The sequence below is a fragment of the Macrosteles quadrilineatus genome, unplaced genomic scaffold (assembly GCF_028750875.1).
Source record: "Macrosteles quadrilineatus isolate MER2022 unplaced genomic scaffold, UCM_ALF_1.0 Scaffold_1__1_contigs__length_201487025, whole genome shotgun sequence".
Taxonomy (NCBI): domain Eukaryota; kingdom Metazoa; phylum Arthropoda; class Insecta; order Hemiptera; family Cicadellidae; genus Macrosteles; species Macrosteles quadrilineatus.
This window is the reverse complement of record NW_026542594.1, coordinates 146654693-146674139: the sequence shown is the minus strand read 5'-3', so window position 1 is coordinate 146674139 and position 19447 is coordinate 146654693. Positions and strand designations below refer to the sequence as shown.

The 19447-nt window shown below is 35.8% G+C and overlaps 2 protein-coding genes across 2 annotated transcripts in view; one reads left to right on the top strand and one right to left on the bottom strand.

Annotated features, from left to right (window-relative positions):
- Window positions 1-8486, bottom strand: part of LOC128986737 (myosin-I heavy chain) — a 99549-nt gene extending 91063 nt beyond the window's left edge. The window contains exon 1 of the mRNA XM_054407246.1: window positions 8279-8486. Within this exon, the coding sequence (XP_054263221.1) occupies window positions 8279-8303 (25 nt within the window). The 5' untranslated portion in view covers window positions 8304-8486. The remainder of the gene's footprint in view (window positions 1-8278) is intronic.
- Window positions 8487-13905: 5419 nt separating this feature from the next.
- Window positions 13906-17878, top strand: LOC128983144 (C-type lectin domain family 9 member A-like). Its single transcript, XM_054402318.1, has 6 exons — window positions 13906-13985; window positions 14307-14518; window positions 15171-15306; window positions 15627-15809; window positions 16586-16758; window positions 17712-17878. The coding sequence occupies exons 1-6, from the start codon at window positions 13907-13909 to the stop codon at window positions 17808-17810; spliced, it is 882 nt and encodes a 293-aa protein (XP_054258293.1). The 5' UTR covers window position 13906; the 3' UTR covers window positions 17811-17878.
- Window positions 17879-19447: the final 1569 nt, after the last annotated feature.

Below are 19447 nucleotides of genomic sequence, written 5' to 3'. Positions count from 1 at the left end.
TACTTATGACGGAGTAGGCCAGGTTTGGATCGTTCACTCTAGAAATCACTATTTTCAATATCCCGGGACAAAGACAGCGTGTGACAGTGACGGCCTGGCGTCGAGCCGGGTCTTTGTCTAGACAACCAGGGTGTCTCACAGCTACTGCGTCGATACTGTACTTCGTCTGTGGAAATGTTGACATGTTGCGTGGATACAGGTGTTAACATCCTTTCCAACCCTGTAGGGAAATGTTTACAGCGTCCGGACTCTTTGTGGTCTTTACATACTATTATCGAGTATAAACGTAACGTTACGTTGATACTCAATATAAACTGTGTATTATATTCTCAAAAAGATTGTTATTGACTCGACCTTTGAAGGGCTGTAGGTTGTAGCCCTTAGAAAAAACGTAAATTCTAAGGAAGTTCGGCAAATCTACACACTATCCCCCTTAATTTGAGACATAAATTTTGTAGATCGGTCCAGCAATGACTGAGAACGTTACGTTACGTTTATTCTCAATGATACTATACACCTCCATGCAGAATATAATGACATCGGCAAACTGACATATACTTTCTCCCATCAACAAGTGACCTGCGTAAGAATATTCCGGTGGATATAACATGGGTAAGCGGCGGGGTGTAACTGTAGTTTCTTTATGAGAAAAAATGCAATAACTTTTGAATCATATCTCAATTAGCCCGCCATTTTGATAAAATTTTGTACAAACGTGTAAACCTACGTTTATTCGAACGAGTTCGCGAACCAGCATAATCGGACCATGGGAATGGGGTTTTATGGGGGTTTTTTAACTAGCTACAATCGTAATGGGCGAAGTAAAGAATTGATCACAGATTTCAACTCACTCTCTTCGCTACGACAGGGACATGAGGAGACCTTATTGTACGGACGACCCTCTTACATTAATTGTTTCAGAATTTGATTGGCCTCACAGAGTATGGTGAATGGTTGGATCGAAGACGACATTAAGCAGCCTACTGGTTATATTTGGTATCGGAAGTGATCTTTTATCAACTTCAGAGGCGATGTTTTATCAACTTCAATCAAGTCTAAACATTCTCTCAGATAACGGCAGATTTTATTTTAAAATGAAAAATGGTTTTTATTAGGTATCATAACAATCTGAATCTACTAAAGTAATTATTTTGTTTGGATTCATATAATTGTTTAACAATTTGTCTTGTTTTGTTTTCAGAAACTGAATATGAACCATCAGATGATTGACGAAGCAGATACTTTTGAAGACGACTCTTTGATACCAAATGTACTGAAGAACATTGAGGTTTGTATAAAGAATTTCCCTATAGGGAAGTAGACAAACAATCTACTAGACTATTATTAGCGAAATGTACGTTACTTGAAAAACAATCAATGGGGAAATAATTATAGGCTACCAAATACGTACGTCTGTCGTCATTTCTAAGCATATGATAATTTCCTTTTCATTCTATTTTTTCAATTTCCCCCAGTTTTAAATATAATCTTCTTAAGTTTAAAAACTAGCCTATAAAACTCATAAATTCAGTTTGTGTATGGAATTATTTTATTTCTGCAAGTTGAGTGAGAAGCATTGGTTATTGACAGTGCAAGGCGATCATCATGTTTCCTTCAGCAGCACCACACACAAGTTTTGATACCTAACAATTCTTCATTGATTATGCTGCCTTCCTTTCAGAGCACTCTGTTCTACCTCCCCACATGTTGTTTCTGTTTAATATTTTCCTTCAAATCTTCCTTTCAAGTCCTGAGCACTATAAGTTTCCCAAGTGCATTCCCACATCACCAGTCCAGGGCCTTTCTCTTCTATTCCCTGGACTGAGTCTTTTCTTCTTCACCGAGTCCAGGGGCCCTATTTTTGAAATGGTTGACAGTTGACTCTACAGTCGACACTCAACTCAACCAACAACAAGATTTGGTATTTTTGAAATCCAACAGTTTGGAAGTGAGTTGGAAATCACTAGTTGAGTGACTCGTTATAGAAATGTAGAGCATACGACCACCCGAAATTCAGATGACGTCATTTTAAACCAATCACAATGCAGAGTTTTTGTGATCTTCGATTTTACCTCTTCTTACTCTAAAATCTGGATCAGCTAATCTCAATCTAATCTACCATATTTCGAGATACTGAGGTAAACTGTCAACTCCGTTCTTGAGAGATTGAGGTTATGTCTTGCTTAATCTTAGGGATTGCAAAAGTACCTTATATAAACTTAAGTATTAACAATAAAATTTACTATGGATGTTTGTTTTATGGTGTAGCTCATTATAAGTTTGGGCATACCTATCCTAAATACATTAGTATTTGCTTTCTCCGTATCTATTTCAGAACACATCACCTTATTTTAGTTTCCTTCATCGTTTTATTTAGGTTAAAGCTTATGGCTATTTGCCATTGCACTGAAAGCTTATCGTAACTTAAATTAATTTGATCCCTTTATTAGGTGAATGGTATTGAAACAAACTATGATATTGTTTCTCTCTACCACAATCTTTAATACCTTAATCATAGGTCTAATAACAACAATTATCTTTTAATAAGTTCAATTAGTATGCCTAGTGAATTTCAAACAAATTAAATAGTCTTATAACAAAGTAAATAGATTAAATAGTCTAGTATTGACACAGTAAATAAAATTCACAATCGCATAAAGTATTGGGTGCTAAGACATTGACAACAAATACATAACCTCTAAATCGCAATTAGTAAATTAAAGCAATAACAAAACAATATGGCGTCGACTCAAAAAGAGCCATTTTTTGCCGAAAGAGAGGAAGAAGAAAGTGCAGTCAACCTCCACTCAACAGCTCGATAGGTGTTGAGTAGTTTTGGTTGGATAAGTCCACCGTCAATCGTTTCAAAAATACGAAACGATTGGAAATAGAATGACTCAACACTCAACTCAACAGTCAACCATTTCAAAAATAGGGCCCCAGATCGGGATCCATCGCCTCAACTCCTCATCGCTTACTGGTGGTGGTGGTGGTGGTGGGGGATTCCGGGTGATGTACCACCAAGTCGTTACAGCGCTTACACCAAAACATTAAGTTTTTTACGTTGAACATAGCAAATTGATCTGTTTCTGTCAAATGTTCAAAAGAAAATGATTTTGTTTCTAGGAGACAGATATAGTTGAATTTTTAGTCTCCATGGAACCAAAACTAACTAATCTTGTGTTAAAAGGTGGTTTGAATGCAGTACTGTAGTAGGTTACTGTACTGTATTTGGTTATAATTGTTACTGGATCTATCAACTATAAACTATTTTTTTTTTCTTAATGGATTTTTAATCTGTAAAGATGCACTCTTTTACATACTTTGCTTGGATTGTTGTGATTTCTTAGCGAAGTTCCCAAATAGGGAATAAGCTATTAACGTAGTACTCATGATAAGACCTGGACCCGGGAGCGATTTACTTTTTCGTTTTGAGGTCCATAGAGGCCAAAAACGCCGTCCGTTCAAATTTCATATGTGTGTGTGTCATTCATATCATAATAGTTATAAAATAGTACATAACGTAATAGTAACATAATAGTGTGTGCTAAACATATAGTTTAGCCTATAATAAATTTCATCGAAATCGGATCATTTTTGCTTAAGCTATCGTGCTAACGGACACACACACATATGAAATTTGAACGGATGGCGTTCTTGGCCTCTATGGACCTCAAAACGAAAAAGTAAATCGCTCCCGGGTCCAGGTCTTACCATGAGTACTACGTTGTAGGTTTATATAAGAGAAAAAATGTCCTATATAACCTACATTTTTTATTCTGACGAGTTCGCAAACCAGCATGATCGTACTATGGGAACGGGGGTTTTATGGGGTAAAAATTGGGTTTTCTTGGCCCTAAAAACAAAATTTTGCAATTTCTTTATTGATTATTTTGTATAGCTAAAAATAGTTTAGTATATTGACGTTTTTTTATGCGCCTAATAGTTACGGAGAAAATTCTAAATGAAAAATTCCCATGTTACTCTTATAGAGAATAAGTAAGTTGTTGTAGTTTGCTTGTTTATGGACATACAGTATTTTGATCAAATTTGGAAAATGCATTCATATCTTAATAAACTATTAACATTTGACAAAAAAAAATACTGTTTTACTCTCCCTGTTGCAACAAACCTAAGTACTCGTTAAACTAATTATATTTAAATAGGGAATAAATGTGATATTTTTAAGGATAAATTTTAGTGTAAATCCAATCAGGCAAATGGAAATCCGCTTAGTCTGCAGGTTTGCTGCGGTGGGAGTATTTTTCAATTCCCATTGACAGTCAAAATTAAAAAAAAGAAACTGCAAGAGATAACATTGATTAGACTCAACATGTCAAATTTAATCAAAATCGAACCTCAAAAATGTAGTCTGTAGCTCTGTGTCTCAAATTACTCCGAAACCATTTTTGGGCTCCGTTAAGAGAGAAAATGTTAACGGAAACAATAGGCCACTGTCTCCATATTATGTACTATGTATGTATTCAACACAATAACTTATTTTTAAATTATATTAGGTTGATTGCAAAATTGCTGATTCAAAAAGATATCGAAATTTTCTTCATAATCACAGCATAACAACACAAAAAAATCTACAGTATAAAAATATATGTACATTAGTAAAATTACACCATCCAATTGTTAAAAATATTAGGTTTCAAACCCCTGTTAGAAAGGCATTGCATAAATTTGCAACAACTCGATAAATATAGACTAAGCTTTAAGTTACTTAGATTGCTTCCTACTGATAACTTAAGCCTTTGAATAACTGATAAAACAATTTACCATTACAGTATTGTGACCATAACTGACAACTTCTACTACAAAAATGGTGTAAAGGCTTAGTCCTTTTGAAATGTTTGGATTGAGTTTCTTGTTTGCATTATTAAACGTCCCACGCCTTGGCTCGGTAGTTCTTGCTGAGAGCCGCTGCAGAACAAGTTTATGGTCATTACCGCAGCGCAATCAGCTGGTTGCATAAGAACGGTCAGCCATGGCTAGGCGTGGATGTAGGGCATTTCTTGTGCTTGTATTGTGTTTTTGTTTGGAGCTGGGGCGTCTGTCACGTGATTAGGAGGTCTGCTGCAGAGAGTGTGCTGATGTCAATCGCACAATCATCGATCATTCAATCGGATCAAGCTGAAGGAACAACGCAGTGTAAACTGTAGCATCTCTCATAGCCCATCGAATATCGAAATGGCTGTTAAAAATTAGAGAGAAAATATCATTTTAATAGTAGTACACACTGCCAGAGGTTCGCCAAACTAAACTATGTGTTTTATTGGCATAGCAAATTGGCTACAGACAAAGAAGATTCTGTGTTCTAATCGATTGTAGAACACGTAATGGTTTTTTTTTTCTGAGAGCAATCTAAAATATTCGCGAGGAGGAAATTAATTAATGATGCAATAACCATTTAACCTTTATAATCTAGATCTAGACTCTACAACTTAGTCTTTAAGAAGTATGGCTAATGCTCTTAAACATAACATAGAATCTACTCAGAAGTCTCCTTATGCGGTAGTTATGAACTAGAATGTTGATAAAAGATAAACCAAGATTGGCCAAAAACAGTTCAATGAAATCAATACTATCTCCAACAACTGCCGTACGATGTGTGTTAGGTGAAATACACCCTAATGCGTACCAATGACCCCACACAATACACAGTATTGAATTAGCAGCAACAGTGTCAAGCCCAGCGTCTTGTAAGAGTTCCAACACTTGACAGCTTTAGATAAGTCGACAGTCGACTGATGGACGATGATGATGACGACGGTCTGACACATGACAAACTCAGACAATCTGGTTGTGACTACAAGTCAATGATTAAAACTTTATAATTGATTTTAATTATTAAAAAAAAAAAAACACTGAAATTTAAAATTACGCAATTACAAGAGGGAGAGAGCTGAGTCACAAATGGAGCATCCTATCCATTCACACAATGACTGCCAGCCGTTTTAAGCCTAATTAAAAGCCGATGGGTTTTATATTTTCAAGATGAGTTACAATTTGTGTATAGATTGAAGGTTGTTTATGTATTAACGCGGTAGAACAATAAAGGGTGTATAGAAATTACAAAACCACTCTGGATTATTCTTCCTTGTAAATCTAACGCAAAGCCATGTACAATAGACTGAGATACAATAGAGGAGATTATTATTCAATTTTATTAAATGAAATACATTTTCTATCGAGAATTTTTAAATCCGTCTCGTGATATTTGGCGAGACGTATCATCGTGACCATACTTCCTACTAAAACCCAGTACATTGACAACACAGACCGCGGTGGTCCAGTCTCCAGTCCCATGTTTTTGCCGCCAGATTCCAGATGCCGATGACACACGACTATGCCATCAGCTGTTCAGAAGTGTAAAAACACACACGGCAAACCAGTGTCCAATTGGCAAGAATTTAAGTGGATGTAGCCATTTACACATTATGTAGACATTGATGTCAATAAAATTATGTATTTAACACCTCATTAAGGTTTACTGGGTCCCCGTTAAAAGTTCTTATCAATTCATTAAAACTTCAACAAAATATCCTCCGTCGTTGTATGCTGGTGTATGGTTGCAGCTAGCTCTGGCGATCTGCCAAGGGGCCTACAGGAAATCATAAATTTTATTTTGTTCAGTACAGTTTTATGGTGGCCATAGCACAGTTTTCGTGTCATCAACAATATACATACTGTCGTCACAACAATATACATACTGTCGTCACAACAATATACATACTGTCGTCACAACAATATACATACTGGGCTGTTGTTGTCCATGTCTCGTACTCCACTACTCGGCTACTCCAGTCCATTGTGCCGCAGTACAGTGTAGGTGTGGGCCGCGCCGGTCGGAGGGTCGGGGGTTCGGGTTTCAAGGCTCCGGAAGTGCCACAAAAGATTCCTTCAACTACTGCAGAGGTGGGCACCTTCGGGTAGTTGATATTGTATTACTTGTAGGGTGCTACCTACATAACCGACTGTCAATATAAAGATGTCATAAGTGTACTTAAACCGCCAACGAATCGTCAAAACTATCTATCTATACCGGATCACAAAAGAACTGCACATTTAGACAGCGACAATGTTTGAGCATTTGCACTAGAGTTTTTTGCCTCCAGCTTAGATTGTATTTAATTTCGAATACATTACTAAGACAGTTTTTAGTTCAGGATTGACGTAGGATGCGTTCACGTAATAGACGAGTCCCATAAAGTGAAAACAATGAGTGTTAAGACGAAACACATAGGCAAATGAATAAACATCCCGTAAATAATAATTGCAAGTTTTGTAAATGCGTGGGAGTAGGATGTAAGTCAACATAAGAAATTATAGACTGATACCGTATTAATATAACGTAATAATCATAAGTCGCGAGAAAGAGATATTTCAATAACTGTCAAGCGAGAGATAAAAATCGCTTTTGATGGAAAATTCCTCTCCAATAATTTTTTAAAGCTTACAACTGTACGTAGCTTATAATGGAAATAAGAATTTCCTCTTGTAAAAATTCCTTAGACTTACATCACCTCAGAACATGTACATCGTACTTTTTTCTCTTAAAAGGACAAAACAAACAGAGCCCGGCCATATATGTGTTATAGACGTTATTAAGATTGTGTTGCTATTTACAAACTGCTCACGAAATATAAACATATAATTTCAATTTAGAGTGTCATGGTACAAAGACCACGCCTCTAATAAAATGTTCAACGGTCTAGACTGTAGAGAGATTTGTAAACAAAGTGGAGAGAACACCCACGCCCTTAGTTAGCTGCAACCCTCTCACTGTTCAACCCTCTTATCGAGAATCTGTAACTGCTGTCTCTCGTATGGTACACCACGACAACAAAAGTAAATACTGCAACAAATACAGTTGAGTATTTCGTAGTAATATAAATAAAGTGAGTGTTCCAGAGGGTCCGATGAGAGAGGCCCGAGTGCGGACCACCCTCAGATCAATATACCCCATGCGAATAACAATATTGCAGCGCGCAACCCGAGTAAAGCACCATCACTGTCACGAATCAAGCGTTTCTAATTTAAATTAATTTTCAGACACCTACACATTTTTTTTTTTAATTCTATGGAGAGAATATGATTTTCTTCTGAAACTTAAGATACACACCCTATTATAACCTAAATTTCAGCGTCATATATTATCATGCAATAAACATTATAGGTACGGTATATTAGTTTTACACATTACAAGAAATTATTTTAAATAATAAAAGGAAATATAATAAATATATTGAAAAATATAATGTTCTCTTACCCCTTGTAATTCCTAAGTGAGCCATCGCAGATTTTGCTATCCAATATCCTGGATTAATCCTTTAACTGATCACACTCGCTAAAACCGACACATAATTACGCTAAATAACACAACACTGAACGAACGTGACAGCACGGGTGCAGCATCAACATCGCGGAATGGAACTGCGACCGTCACAGCCCGCCACGAGCCGGACACGGGAGAAGGACTGACGGACTGGCGGATCGTTGCTAGGCAACTGCAACCGGGCTGCAGCGCTTCTGGCGGCCATAGTCTCAACTACTTGAGGAACCGGCTTGCAGCGCCACTGGCCACCACCGTCTCAACTACTTGAGGAACCAGCTTGCAGCGCCACTGGCCGCCACCGTCTCAACTACTTGAGGAACCAGCTTGCAACGCGACTAGCGGCAAACGCATCAACTATTTGAACGTATCAACTGCAGCGCTACAAGTAGCAAGTGGCACAACTAATTGAAATAAATTGACACAGTACTTTAAAGCGTAATGTCAAACCACAACGTCTTAATTATTATCATCATCAACCATTAAAACATCATGAAATAATTCCTGACGAGAAAAAAAAATTCGATTAGCATTTCGATAAAGATAGCACAAGTCAAATTAACCTACCTGAATTGCCTAATCGAGCCAATTAATATTGTAACAGTTACATAGTTTCGCAATGAAATTAGTTAACTTATTTATAAAGTGAAAACTCTTCAAACGAACTTGTTTTGTATTGCAGCATATCGATTCATCAAACAACAACTACAACAATCATTAAACTACGATAATCTAAATATTAATTTGAAACTGTTTTTCTTTGTCATAGCTATTTTGAGAGAACGGCTGGGCGTAGAAACTCGGTAGGGGTGTCTAAAGAAAGGGCTTGGTCTGTAGATGAGCCATCAAAAGAGAAACATGGTGAATTCCCTTGGGGCTCTGCCCCAGTGGCCTTTGAATTCCCATCCCATGTTATTCTTATGGAGGAAAACGGGTTTTTGTCACAGCTAATTTGAGAGAACGGCTGGGCGTAGAAACTTGGTAGGGGTCTCTAAAGAAAGGTCTTGGTCTGTAGATGAGCCATCAAAAGAGAAACAAGGTCAATTCCCTTGGAGCTCTGCCCCAGAAGCCTTTAAAGTTGTTAACTATTAATTTGTAGTGTATAATAGTTGTGTTTCATACTTTATTCTAATTCACTCACTGAACTATTATAGTTTGTTTGAAAAATATGTTAATGTTACGTTAACAATAATAATGGTTCAGTACGAGGGAGCAGGGTAGTCAGCTTCATTGTTGGGCTTCATTCATTTTCAGTTAGCTGCGGATAAGAGCAGGCATATCTGTGTTTTAGTCCCAGAAAATATTATAATAAAAATTAAAGTTATGTTACGCTGATATACATAAATGATCAAATGACATGACCTAAAAAAATAATTGTTAGAGAAATAGAAAAATACTCCATTGACAACGGTTTAATAAAGTTTTAATCACACAAGCAATTAAATATTTGAAGAGAATTGAGAATTAAAGTATGATTTTACATATGCGAGGAAAAATATAATATCACGCAAAGAATGTTCCTAATAAGGATTGTTTTATCTAATGCCAGTGACACTATAGCTTTTAATAAGCAACACTAATACTGTAATTTGTTTACCCCTTAAACGTCACGAAAGCTCATCACGGTAACTAGGGTGAAAATCACTATCTGCCTCCTCATTGCACTATGCAGCTTCCATAAAAATGTGGCCCATTCGCTCTTATAGGGTTGAATTCGTTCGTGACCAAAGAAATGCGTTTAGTCATGTCTCTGGCTTTTTGCTTTGATAAAGGCTGACTTACAGTTTTACCCGTAGAGTGTAGAGAGGTTCCTTAGACTTCTCGACTAATGCGGGTAATGTTAAGGGAAACATAGTCATATTTTCTGTACACAGTAGGTTGACCAATCAAATGTTACCTCTACCTGTAAATCATATTTCCTATGCAAACTCGTGTAAGCTTGATAGTTAACATTATTTAATTGCTTAACATAATTTAAGGTTAATAATAATATAACCATTTTAAATAAATGACCCACACCTGCTTTGTGACGTAGGTTTTGGATAGTTGACTTTGTAAAAAATCGTAATAGCGTATTTTTGACCATTGAAACATTACCAAAAACGTTTAATGCTGCTAAACTTTCATGGTTGTCTATATGACATGACATTATTTCGAAAGAATTTAATTTACTTTGCACAAATAACGCATCAACAACCTCATAATAGATTTTTAAATGTCTTAAATAATGTATTCAAGGTCAAATAAGTTAAGCTGGCTAAGCGCATTTGGTAGGACTTATGTTAAATGTTGACAGTTTTTTTTTTACTTATGATGGTTTAATGACGCCGACGCCACCGTCGCATTGTCGGTTCCTGTATATTTCCCTTGAGGTTATCAAGGAGCCAATATTGGATAAAGCGAGGTTAGTCGGCCAAACTAAAATGTCACCCAACCAACGTTTCTAAAATCATCTCCCTAGATTAGTTTTTATATGTGACAAAACATTCAACATTATTTGTGAGCGTATTCGTAAGTTATATCAATTATGATTGCGAGATTTTGTACTCCTTTTTTTCTCAAAATTAATTACAGTAACTCCACTTTGTAGGAGTGTGTTGTACAGCTGTCCTTATAGAAAATTAGATTTTAAGGCTTCTGGCCAATCCGTCGCGATTTCGTCTAGCTGTAGATGTGGTCCTGCAGTTTTAATGGTCAGTTGAAGTTGACGTACGATGTGTTAAGTATAGATAGATTATGTGATGACTGCTTATTATGTCAGTGAGCGAGTTGGGTGACACTGACACACCTCACAGCTGTCTTCTCACTCCGCGGGATTTCCACGGCTTTCTCCCGCCAGCCCGCGAGTCGCGCCATCCACCCAGTATAACGGGACCCCGCGCTCTGGTAAGTCGATACTTTCTCCCATACCAATAATAAAGATATTCTCTTAGAGAAAATACCTAAGAGATGATACTGCCATTGATAAGGCTTTCCTTAAAATTAATCCGTACATTTAATTACTAAACCTTTATTTCGTATCGGCCCGATTGCATGTACTTGATTTTACTTGCGTGAAAATATATTTTATCGTCATATTATTGTCTAAAATAAACTTGTTTGGGAATCCAAGAATGTGTTAATTAGTTACATTACAGTAAATTAATTGTTCTCACTTAGAAAATACTTCCAAGTCAAACAATTGTTGCGTTGTGGTAATGTTTACTAACATTTAGTCAATTGCATGTACGTTAATTACAATCGGCAATCGCTTTGGATACTTCTTTAGAGTTATATATTTCTCAATACGCTCTGAGTATTCTGGAGTGTAATATCATATAGGCCTAGTACAGGATTCGTGTCACCAATGAGGAGAGGACCCGCCAAACTTTCCCAACTCCCGCGCTCGTCGCTCGCCGCTCGTCTGTTATGCGTGTAATGAAAGACCGACCGTTCCGAGAACTTTTGAAACATGGGTTTCCCGGGCCTTGTAGAACCGGATCCGGATATGAATGCTGTAATTGTAATACTCATTTTCCTACAGTCACCCGACAAAGTTGGATTCCTTGTACTGTTTATAGTACAGAAAGCTGCTAATTGCTGCATATTTATACTTTGCCGTAGGCCTACGGTTTATACTTTGCCGCACATCAGGATTCCAACAAAACAACACAAAACAGCGTGGTTCTATTATGCCCGTAATCCGTGTAGCCTACGCTTGGAAATAGGCTGGCAACACTTAAAGATAATAATACTATGAGCAGCTGATTGATTATTATAACTACGATTTAACCTGTCATTTCGTGTTTATAGTTTCGGTATTTCTGAACTTTCTTCACTTTTCTTTTAAACGTTTTTAAAACATTCCTACGATCTTAATAAACAAGAAAATACTTTTAAAGCATTTTTTTAGGTGCGGAAACCACTTCAAATTACAAAAACATACGGAACTTTATTCTCAAAACGCGGAGCACATTTCTTGCCGAGGAAAAATAGCGGAGTGATACGGACCGCGGGTACTACTTTCTCTAGGGCACCATTTATGTTGCCAGCTGAACCTAAAAACGTATTGTATAGTGTTTGAAAGACTAATTATTTATGCTTTATAGTGATTGTAGGGAAAATATAATGTGTAAAATGAGTGCAAAAGGCCTTTGCAGCACTCGAGATCATTCCGCACTCGCCTGCGGCACGTGCGTAAACATTGCTCTCGTGTGCAGCAAAGTGCCACTTTGCCCACTAGTTACACAAATAACTATTTCCGCTTTGATAATATGACAAAGATTATTTATAGAATACAAAGATTATCAATAGGAGACAAAATAGTAGGCTAAAGAAGTTAAAGTTTATTAATAGAAGACAACGATTATTAATATATCACTTTTTGCTGACTAATGAATTAATCAATTATTGCTGTTTAATTAATTATTTAACTACAACTTTGTGGCATGAGCATGCATTAATAACATGTGTATTTATAGATTGACAAGTGCCTAAAAATAGGCGTTTATTGTTCCAACATGATTCTGTCAGCGTCTAAAAATATTGTTATTTGCACAATAAAAAAGTTGATATTACTACTACCTTTATATTATGAAAGAGTAAATATTAAATATAACTTTATTCGCTAATTTAAGTATTCTGTGGAAAAATCGTCCATAGAATGACAAAACAATAAAAAAAATGTAAAAAGGTATTAAAGTATCAATATGCATTATCTTTGACGGTAGAAACATTTCCGTGAAGTTTGAATCACAAAACATAAAAGCTGTTCTCAGTTTTGTAAAAAAAACCATAGTTATATAGAGCCACGTACAGGTTGTGAATCTATAAAATATAGCTACAGTTTGTTTTCCTATTAATCTTATTTTCAACTTGTTAAACTTGCCAGACTGAAAGGGTGACTTTTAGCGAATTTCCTCATAACCGTAGCGGTACGGAAAGACCTAAACCCGGGACCGATTTTTCCGATTTTTCATTTCGATTTTTCACTATCGTTAAAATTTTATACATGTACATATCTGTGTCCGTGACCACGATAACTCGAGTAAATTTAGTTCGATTTTAATATTTGGTATGAATGTGTAGAGCAGGATAAAATTAATTGAGTTCCGGAACCGGCGAAATCGGTTGATATGATTGGGATGTCAATTTTTTTTTTCAATTTGTATTTTTAAAACCAATATTTACCAACCAGACTTTATCTTGCTTGCTTATCTTAAATTAAATTGGCCGCCATTTTGATTAGGGGTGGGATATTTACCTCTGGTTTGTGCCATTCAATTTCTCTTGATAAAACCTTTAAAATGAGGTGTCATATGATAGTTGTTTACATTTGAAAATTTGGGGCTGCCCTCAAAATACCCCATTTTGGGGGCTGGGGCAAACTTAATTGTAACTTTGATGAAAAAGTGCAATTTCTTATGTTGTAAATATATGCCGAGTATGGCTTTACTACTGCATCGCGTTAAAAAGTTAACTGGGGGGTTCAAGACTTTTGCCTAGCCCTATATAGTTAGTACAGTATAGTTACAAAAACATAACCAACAAGTTTGTATTTAGCGTTTACATGATGTGTTTCAGATAATGAAAACCAGAGGTGTTGTGCTACTGATGTTGATTGTTGCATTCGCAGCCAACGTGGAGGCTGATGATCCTGTAGAAGGTATAAACCACAGATTAATGTTTAGTTGACTTATTTACAATCTTTCAACAATCAAAGACCGCATTAAACGTAACAGTGGGGGTCACTTTGTTGCACTGAAGAACACTCAAACTACTGGTTTCTTGTCTTTAACCATTGGAGTGTAGTCAGCGAATTTCTAGTGGAACCCTTTTGGAGCTTGACTTTGAGAATGGCTTTGGGAGTAATGACTTTTTTTTCAAGCAGAAACAAACACTACACTACTAACATTATAACATAGCTTACTAATGCTTTACTAACAAAAAATGAATCTAGAATTTGACGAGATGAATGTAAACACAGGGGATGAGGATGGCGGCAGTTCTCTTGATCTTCCTGGGATCCCGTCCCTGATAGAACAGCTGGCACTGAGAGAGGAGAAGGTGATGAAACAGCTGAGCACTCAGATGTTACCTCCTCCACTTGGCTACGTAGTTAACAAGCCAGAGCCTGACTACGACAGAGTAGAGCGGCCACTCAACCGACCTCCTGTGTCTGGCTCATCTAACAAAGAGGTACACAAGTGATACACTGCGTTATAAATGTATCATCCTCGTGGATCAGCTGAAGACAATTTTAAGTCATTCAGTTATCTCTGGTGAATGAGAAGGGATTGTGTCAAGTGTTTAATAGTCTCCAGATTTATTACTCATGCATAAGGCATTTTAAAACTGTTATCAATTGACACATGCATGATGTAAGTTTAAATCCTCATCTGTAATGGCGTTGTTCAGTAGTCTAATAGTAATCACTTTATCCAAATGATTATGAATAATCAATCCCATGTTTCCTAAAGACAATGATACCAAGTGCATCCCTGTTTGCTATGTCAGTAGAGGTCTTGCTTACCATTTTACCAATTTCTTTGCTCGAAAATTAAAAGTACTTACGTGGTGCAAAAGAAGTTGTGTTAGCTAACATGTTTCTGCTATTTAAATATAAAAAATGATTCCAGGTTTATCTTACAATTTTTAGTCAAATATTTTGGTAGGGAACTGTAATAACTAATTGAAGGATACTCTAAGTAACAGCGGTGTGATCATAATTTTATTTGTATAGCAAAATTATTGTAAACTCTTATCATAGACAAAATTGTCTTTGCTCTTATACATCTTGGTAAAAATTTTTGTCTCTTTGGATAAAATCCTTGTATTTTTGTTGTTTAAGGTGACGGAGACTGATCTTTACCTACTGGGAGCCATTGAACGGTTGGTTTACCGAGTGGATCTCATGGAGAAGAGGCTGAAGCGTTCAGAGGAGCTGTTGTACCATGTGATGCAAGGGGCCAACACACAGAGAGAAGGTTAGTTAGTGTATTTGTGTGGGGTACTGTTTGTAGAATCTACATTGAATAAAATTAGCAACTCACATAAAAATAATTTCATTGTTGTAACAGTTTTTTAAACCTTTAGTTTTCTAAAATCAGTTCTTCTTTATGTTCATTTTTAACTAAACAATTTAAGAAAGAGAATAAAACATGAATGAAAATATGTTAACACTCCATTGTAAATCAATTTTAGATGTGTGATTTAAATCTTTGTAAGGTTTTTTAAGTAGGTATTTTTTTGTACTGAAGATATTCCTAATACAAACTGATGCTTTCCCATTATTCTCCCTGGTAAGATCCCTGCCCTGGTAATTTCACGAGAGTCGCTCGGAACTGCTACCACATCAGTGAGCGACAGTTCAACTGGAAGTCTGCGGCTTCCATGTGCAAGAGTCTTGGGGCAAACCTTGTAGAGCTGGAGAGTAGAGAGGAGTTCACAGAACTCGTCACCTTTCTACAAGCAGACCCTTACCTTCAAGGTGACTTAAGTTTATATCAACCGTACTTACTCCAGTGTTCTTGTAAATGTAACTTACTCAAAATGCTTGGAAATTAATTTGTTAAGTGCCGGTATACAATGTAGTTATTCCCCTTGTCAAGTTGTATCAGTATTATTGTGTGGACCCTATTTTAGTTTTAATGCATATTTAATAGTTTTTTCCTACATATTTCGTAATGTTTTCGTAATAGCCCAAACATTCACCATTCACCAACATTTTGAACTTTTATTTGACTAGTATTTTCCAGGTAGGCCCATTAAACATTGAACAAAAGTCTATATGTTCTGATGGAGAGTTTACAAAGAACCTTATCAATATTTTCTATTATTAATTCAAACCTGTATATATTTTGGAAGACCATCTCAGTACATTGCGTAATCGTGAGAGTTAGGTGGAAAAGTTACTAAAGGAATGCTGCATGATTTGTTTAAAAAAATATTTGGTAGCATAATTTTTGTCAGTTCTAATTGTTTTCTTAAAATTGTTTGTTTTCCAAGCATATTATTACTGGTATGTAAAATTAACGATAATATTCTCCATGATAATAAGGGCCAGTATTAAAGTAATAAAAATACCTGAGTCTCTAAGAAGGTTTAACATGTACTGTACTTTGCTCTTGGTTTGTGCCATGTTATGAAAATTACTATTACTGTACTTGTTTATCGTCATTGGTTTATGTGTATTGAAGGTATTTTTATTTTTATTAAGGTATTGTGTATTAAGGCTGCATTTTAATCTACAATCTTTTCATCCAGGTACAGAGTTCTGGACGGGAGGGTTGAACCCTGGCCTGTTGTGGATTTGGTCAAACACTGGACGACCAGTAACACCCAAGCGGCCAACGACTCGTCCCGAGGACACTGTTGTAGGCGCGGGGAGATGTCTCTCGCTCGGTTACTCACCCAAAACAAGGCTCTTCCAGTACCAGGTACCCACCAAGAAATTTTATTGGAGAGGGGGGGGGCAAGCTGATATATTTAAGCAGGGGTGGCTGGGGTGGGGTAAAGGTTTTCCTCTCAATTTTAAAGATATATATATTTTTCTAGAGGTGTCTAAAAGCCGGAATTCTAACTAAAAAACATTTTCAATAAACTTTATTTGTCCCTAAAAAGATTTTAAACTAATCAAAACAACTCAACGTAGCAAAATGATACTTTAATACTTTACTTAACTTATGATATTTGGAGGAATATTAAAACTCATAACGTGTTAATCATAATAGAGCCGTAAAAAAATATTTTCTCACATGTAAAGATTATTGTTTGGATAAAAACTATTCAGGGTAACATTGTAGAATGCCACCGATGGTATTCCAGAAACTATTGTTAGAAAAAAAAAACATAAAACGGAGAACTTCAACTACCTATATTTTTATGTCATAAAAATATGAATTAATTCCACTTTTTCCACCATTTCCCAATATGGCGGGCAAAAATTTAAAATTTCTTATAACACCAATAAGTATTTAGTGATATTTTTATATTGGTAATGCAATTTAAAAAACGTTTTTACTTTTTATACTACTTGACATTTTCTCAAAAGCTATTGTTTTAGGAGTCACAGTGTGTTATAATTACACCTGCAGAATGCAGAATGTACAATGCAAGCCACTCCTTCCAAGGTCATATACTCTAGCTACGTCCCTGAAGATTATACAAAAATATCATAAATTACATATATTTAATTCAGAATTATTAGCTGTCTCTGAAACCGAAACCTTGCAAAAGCTTGCTTAAAGTTTTGATTTAGTCCTTTCCAAATGGGGCCAATCAGGAATCAATGGTCTATTCAACTGCATAATACAATGGAATAAAGTTTGTTCTTGTCATTGTTGTCAATTTTGTCAATGATGGTTTGAGTTTATAATCATTGCGGTTTCAGGGTGCAGAATGTGGAGTGCGTCAAAGATACATCTGTGAACATGAAGAAAATGCTACATCTCGCGGCCTTAACAGAATACACAAGGCTCTTCAGCTGTAAATTATTGTACAAGTCATAGATGTAAGACCAATCTCAATTTTATTTATTAAATATTATGTTTTTATCCAGTAATGTTACTTTATTTTGTCCTATATGGAAGATAATCCTAAAATATTAATTAGGGAAATACAAAATGGACATAGTGACTCTTCAAAAAGTAAGTTGGACTATTTGTGGCGAAGAGTGAATACTAAAAGTTACACAGTATGTGTATGGAAGAGATTATTGAAAACACTAAGCAAGCATGGGAGTGGCAATAAAAACTAATTTTGAATGCTCATGAATTTTGAGACTTTGGATTAACGGATGTGCAGAGCCGGCTTTGGTCTTGCAGGGCTTAGTGTAAACAATCAGAGTGGGGCCCTTTACTACCAAAAAAGAAAGTGCCAGAACAATATAATTACTAACGAAAATCTTTATGAATAATAATATTATTTACTCCCCCTTTTTTATAAATGACATAAATGTAAAATTCACGGACTTTTTAATTTTTTTTTTGTTTTTTGCACCAAGTGTAAAACCATGGTGCACCTCCCATGGTACAACCTCCCAATCTCCCATGGTGCAAAACCATGTGCAGCTGCACCTTTTGTACGGGCCAAAGGCAGGCTCTGAGGATGTGTAAATGAAGGTAAATGGGAGAAGATTTCAAAATATTGAATGCAACTTTCATTACACTGTTAATCTTTGTAGCCCAGAGTATTGAGTAATAAATTTTGGATCACTTGAAAAACTATTATCTTGGTTGAGTTTTTTGATCTGATTGGATATTAGTTTTTGAGAATAGCCTCTATTTTCTTTCAATGAAAAAAGAATTCAATTAGTGATATATTTTTCAAAATCAGATTTTTCACTGCAGAGTGTTTTAGCACGAATTGAAAGCTTTTTGGAATTGCATTTTTCATACATAGGGTGACAACTTTGATAATGTAAGTAGGTACCTCACTGCATTTTGTTAGTTTTTTTTAAATGAATTTTTGTCAAAGTTTTTGATTGTCAATGGAGACATCAACATCTAAGAAAGAAACAATTTTGTCTGAATAATTCCAAGTGAATTTCTAGGAAGTAGAAAATTGGTTAAAATCTTGTAGAAATTCTTTTAGTGAATTTATTCCGTGTTGCCAAAAAACAATAAAGATCTATACATCTTAACCAAAGAAAAGGAGTTAAAGGATTGTTTGAAAGAAAATTTTGCTCTAATATGACCCATGAAAAGATTAGCGTAGGCCATTCGTGTACCCATCGCTGTGCCTTTAATTTGTATGAAGTGTTTGTCCATGAATCTGAAATTGTTCATGGTTAGTATCATTTTAATGAGAGTTGTCAAAAAATGTGCAGACGGTATAGAATTTGTGGGTCCAGAGGAAAATGTTTGGCAGCCTTCAAACCATCATCGTGGGGAATATCTATATATCTAATTCCGTAAGCCCAAAATTTTACAATGAAATTGTGAGCGAACGGGAGGGCGTAGAAAGCTGGGAGAGGTCTCATTTTAAAGGTCTGATTATGAAGTTTTGGGGAAAATTATTCATTTTTCTTAATTATGAACCAAAAGGTTGTTACGGAATAAAATAATTCACATTTAAATTACATGGGAATCTAATTTTATGTCTTTCTATTTAGTGTAAACACAGCTG

Coding starts and splice junctions, on each gene's coding strand:
- LOC128983144 (XM_054402318.1), top strand. CDS start 13,907: ATGAAAACCAGAGGTGTTGTGCTACTGATGTTGATTGTTGCATTCGCA. Junction 14,519..15,170: donor CTGGCTCATCTAACAAAGAG/GTACACAAGTGA, acceptor TTGTTGTTTAAG/GTGACGGAGACTGATCTTTA. Junction 15,307..15,626: donor GGCCAACACACAGAGAGAAG/GTTAGTTAGTGT, acceptor CTCCCTGGTAAG/ATCCCTGCCCTGGTAATTTC.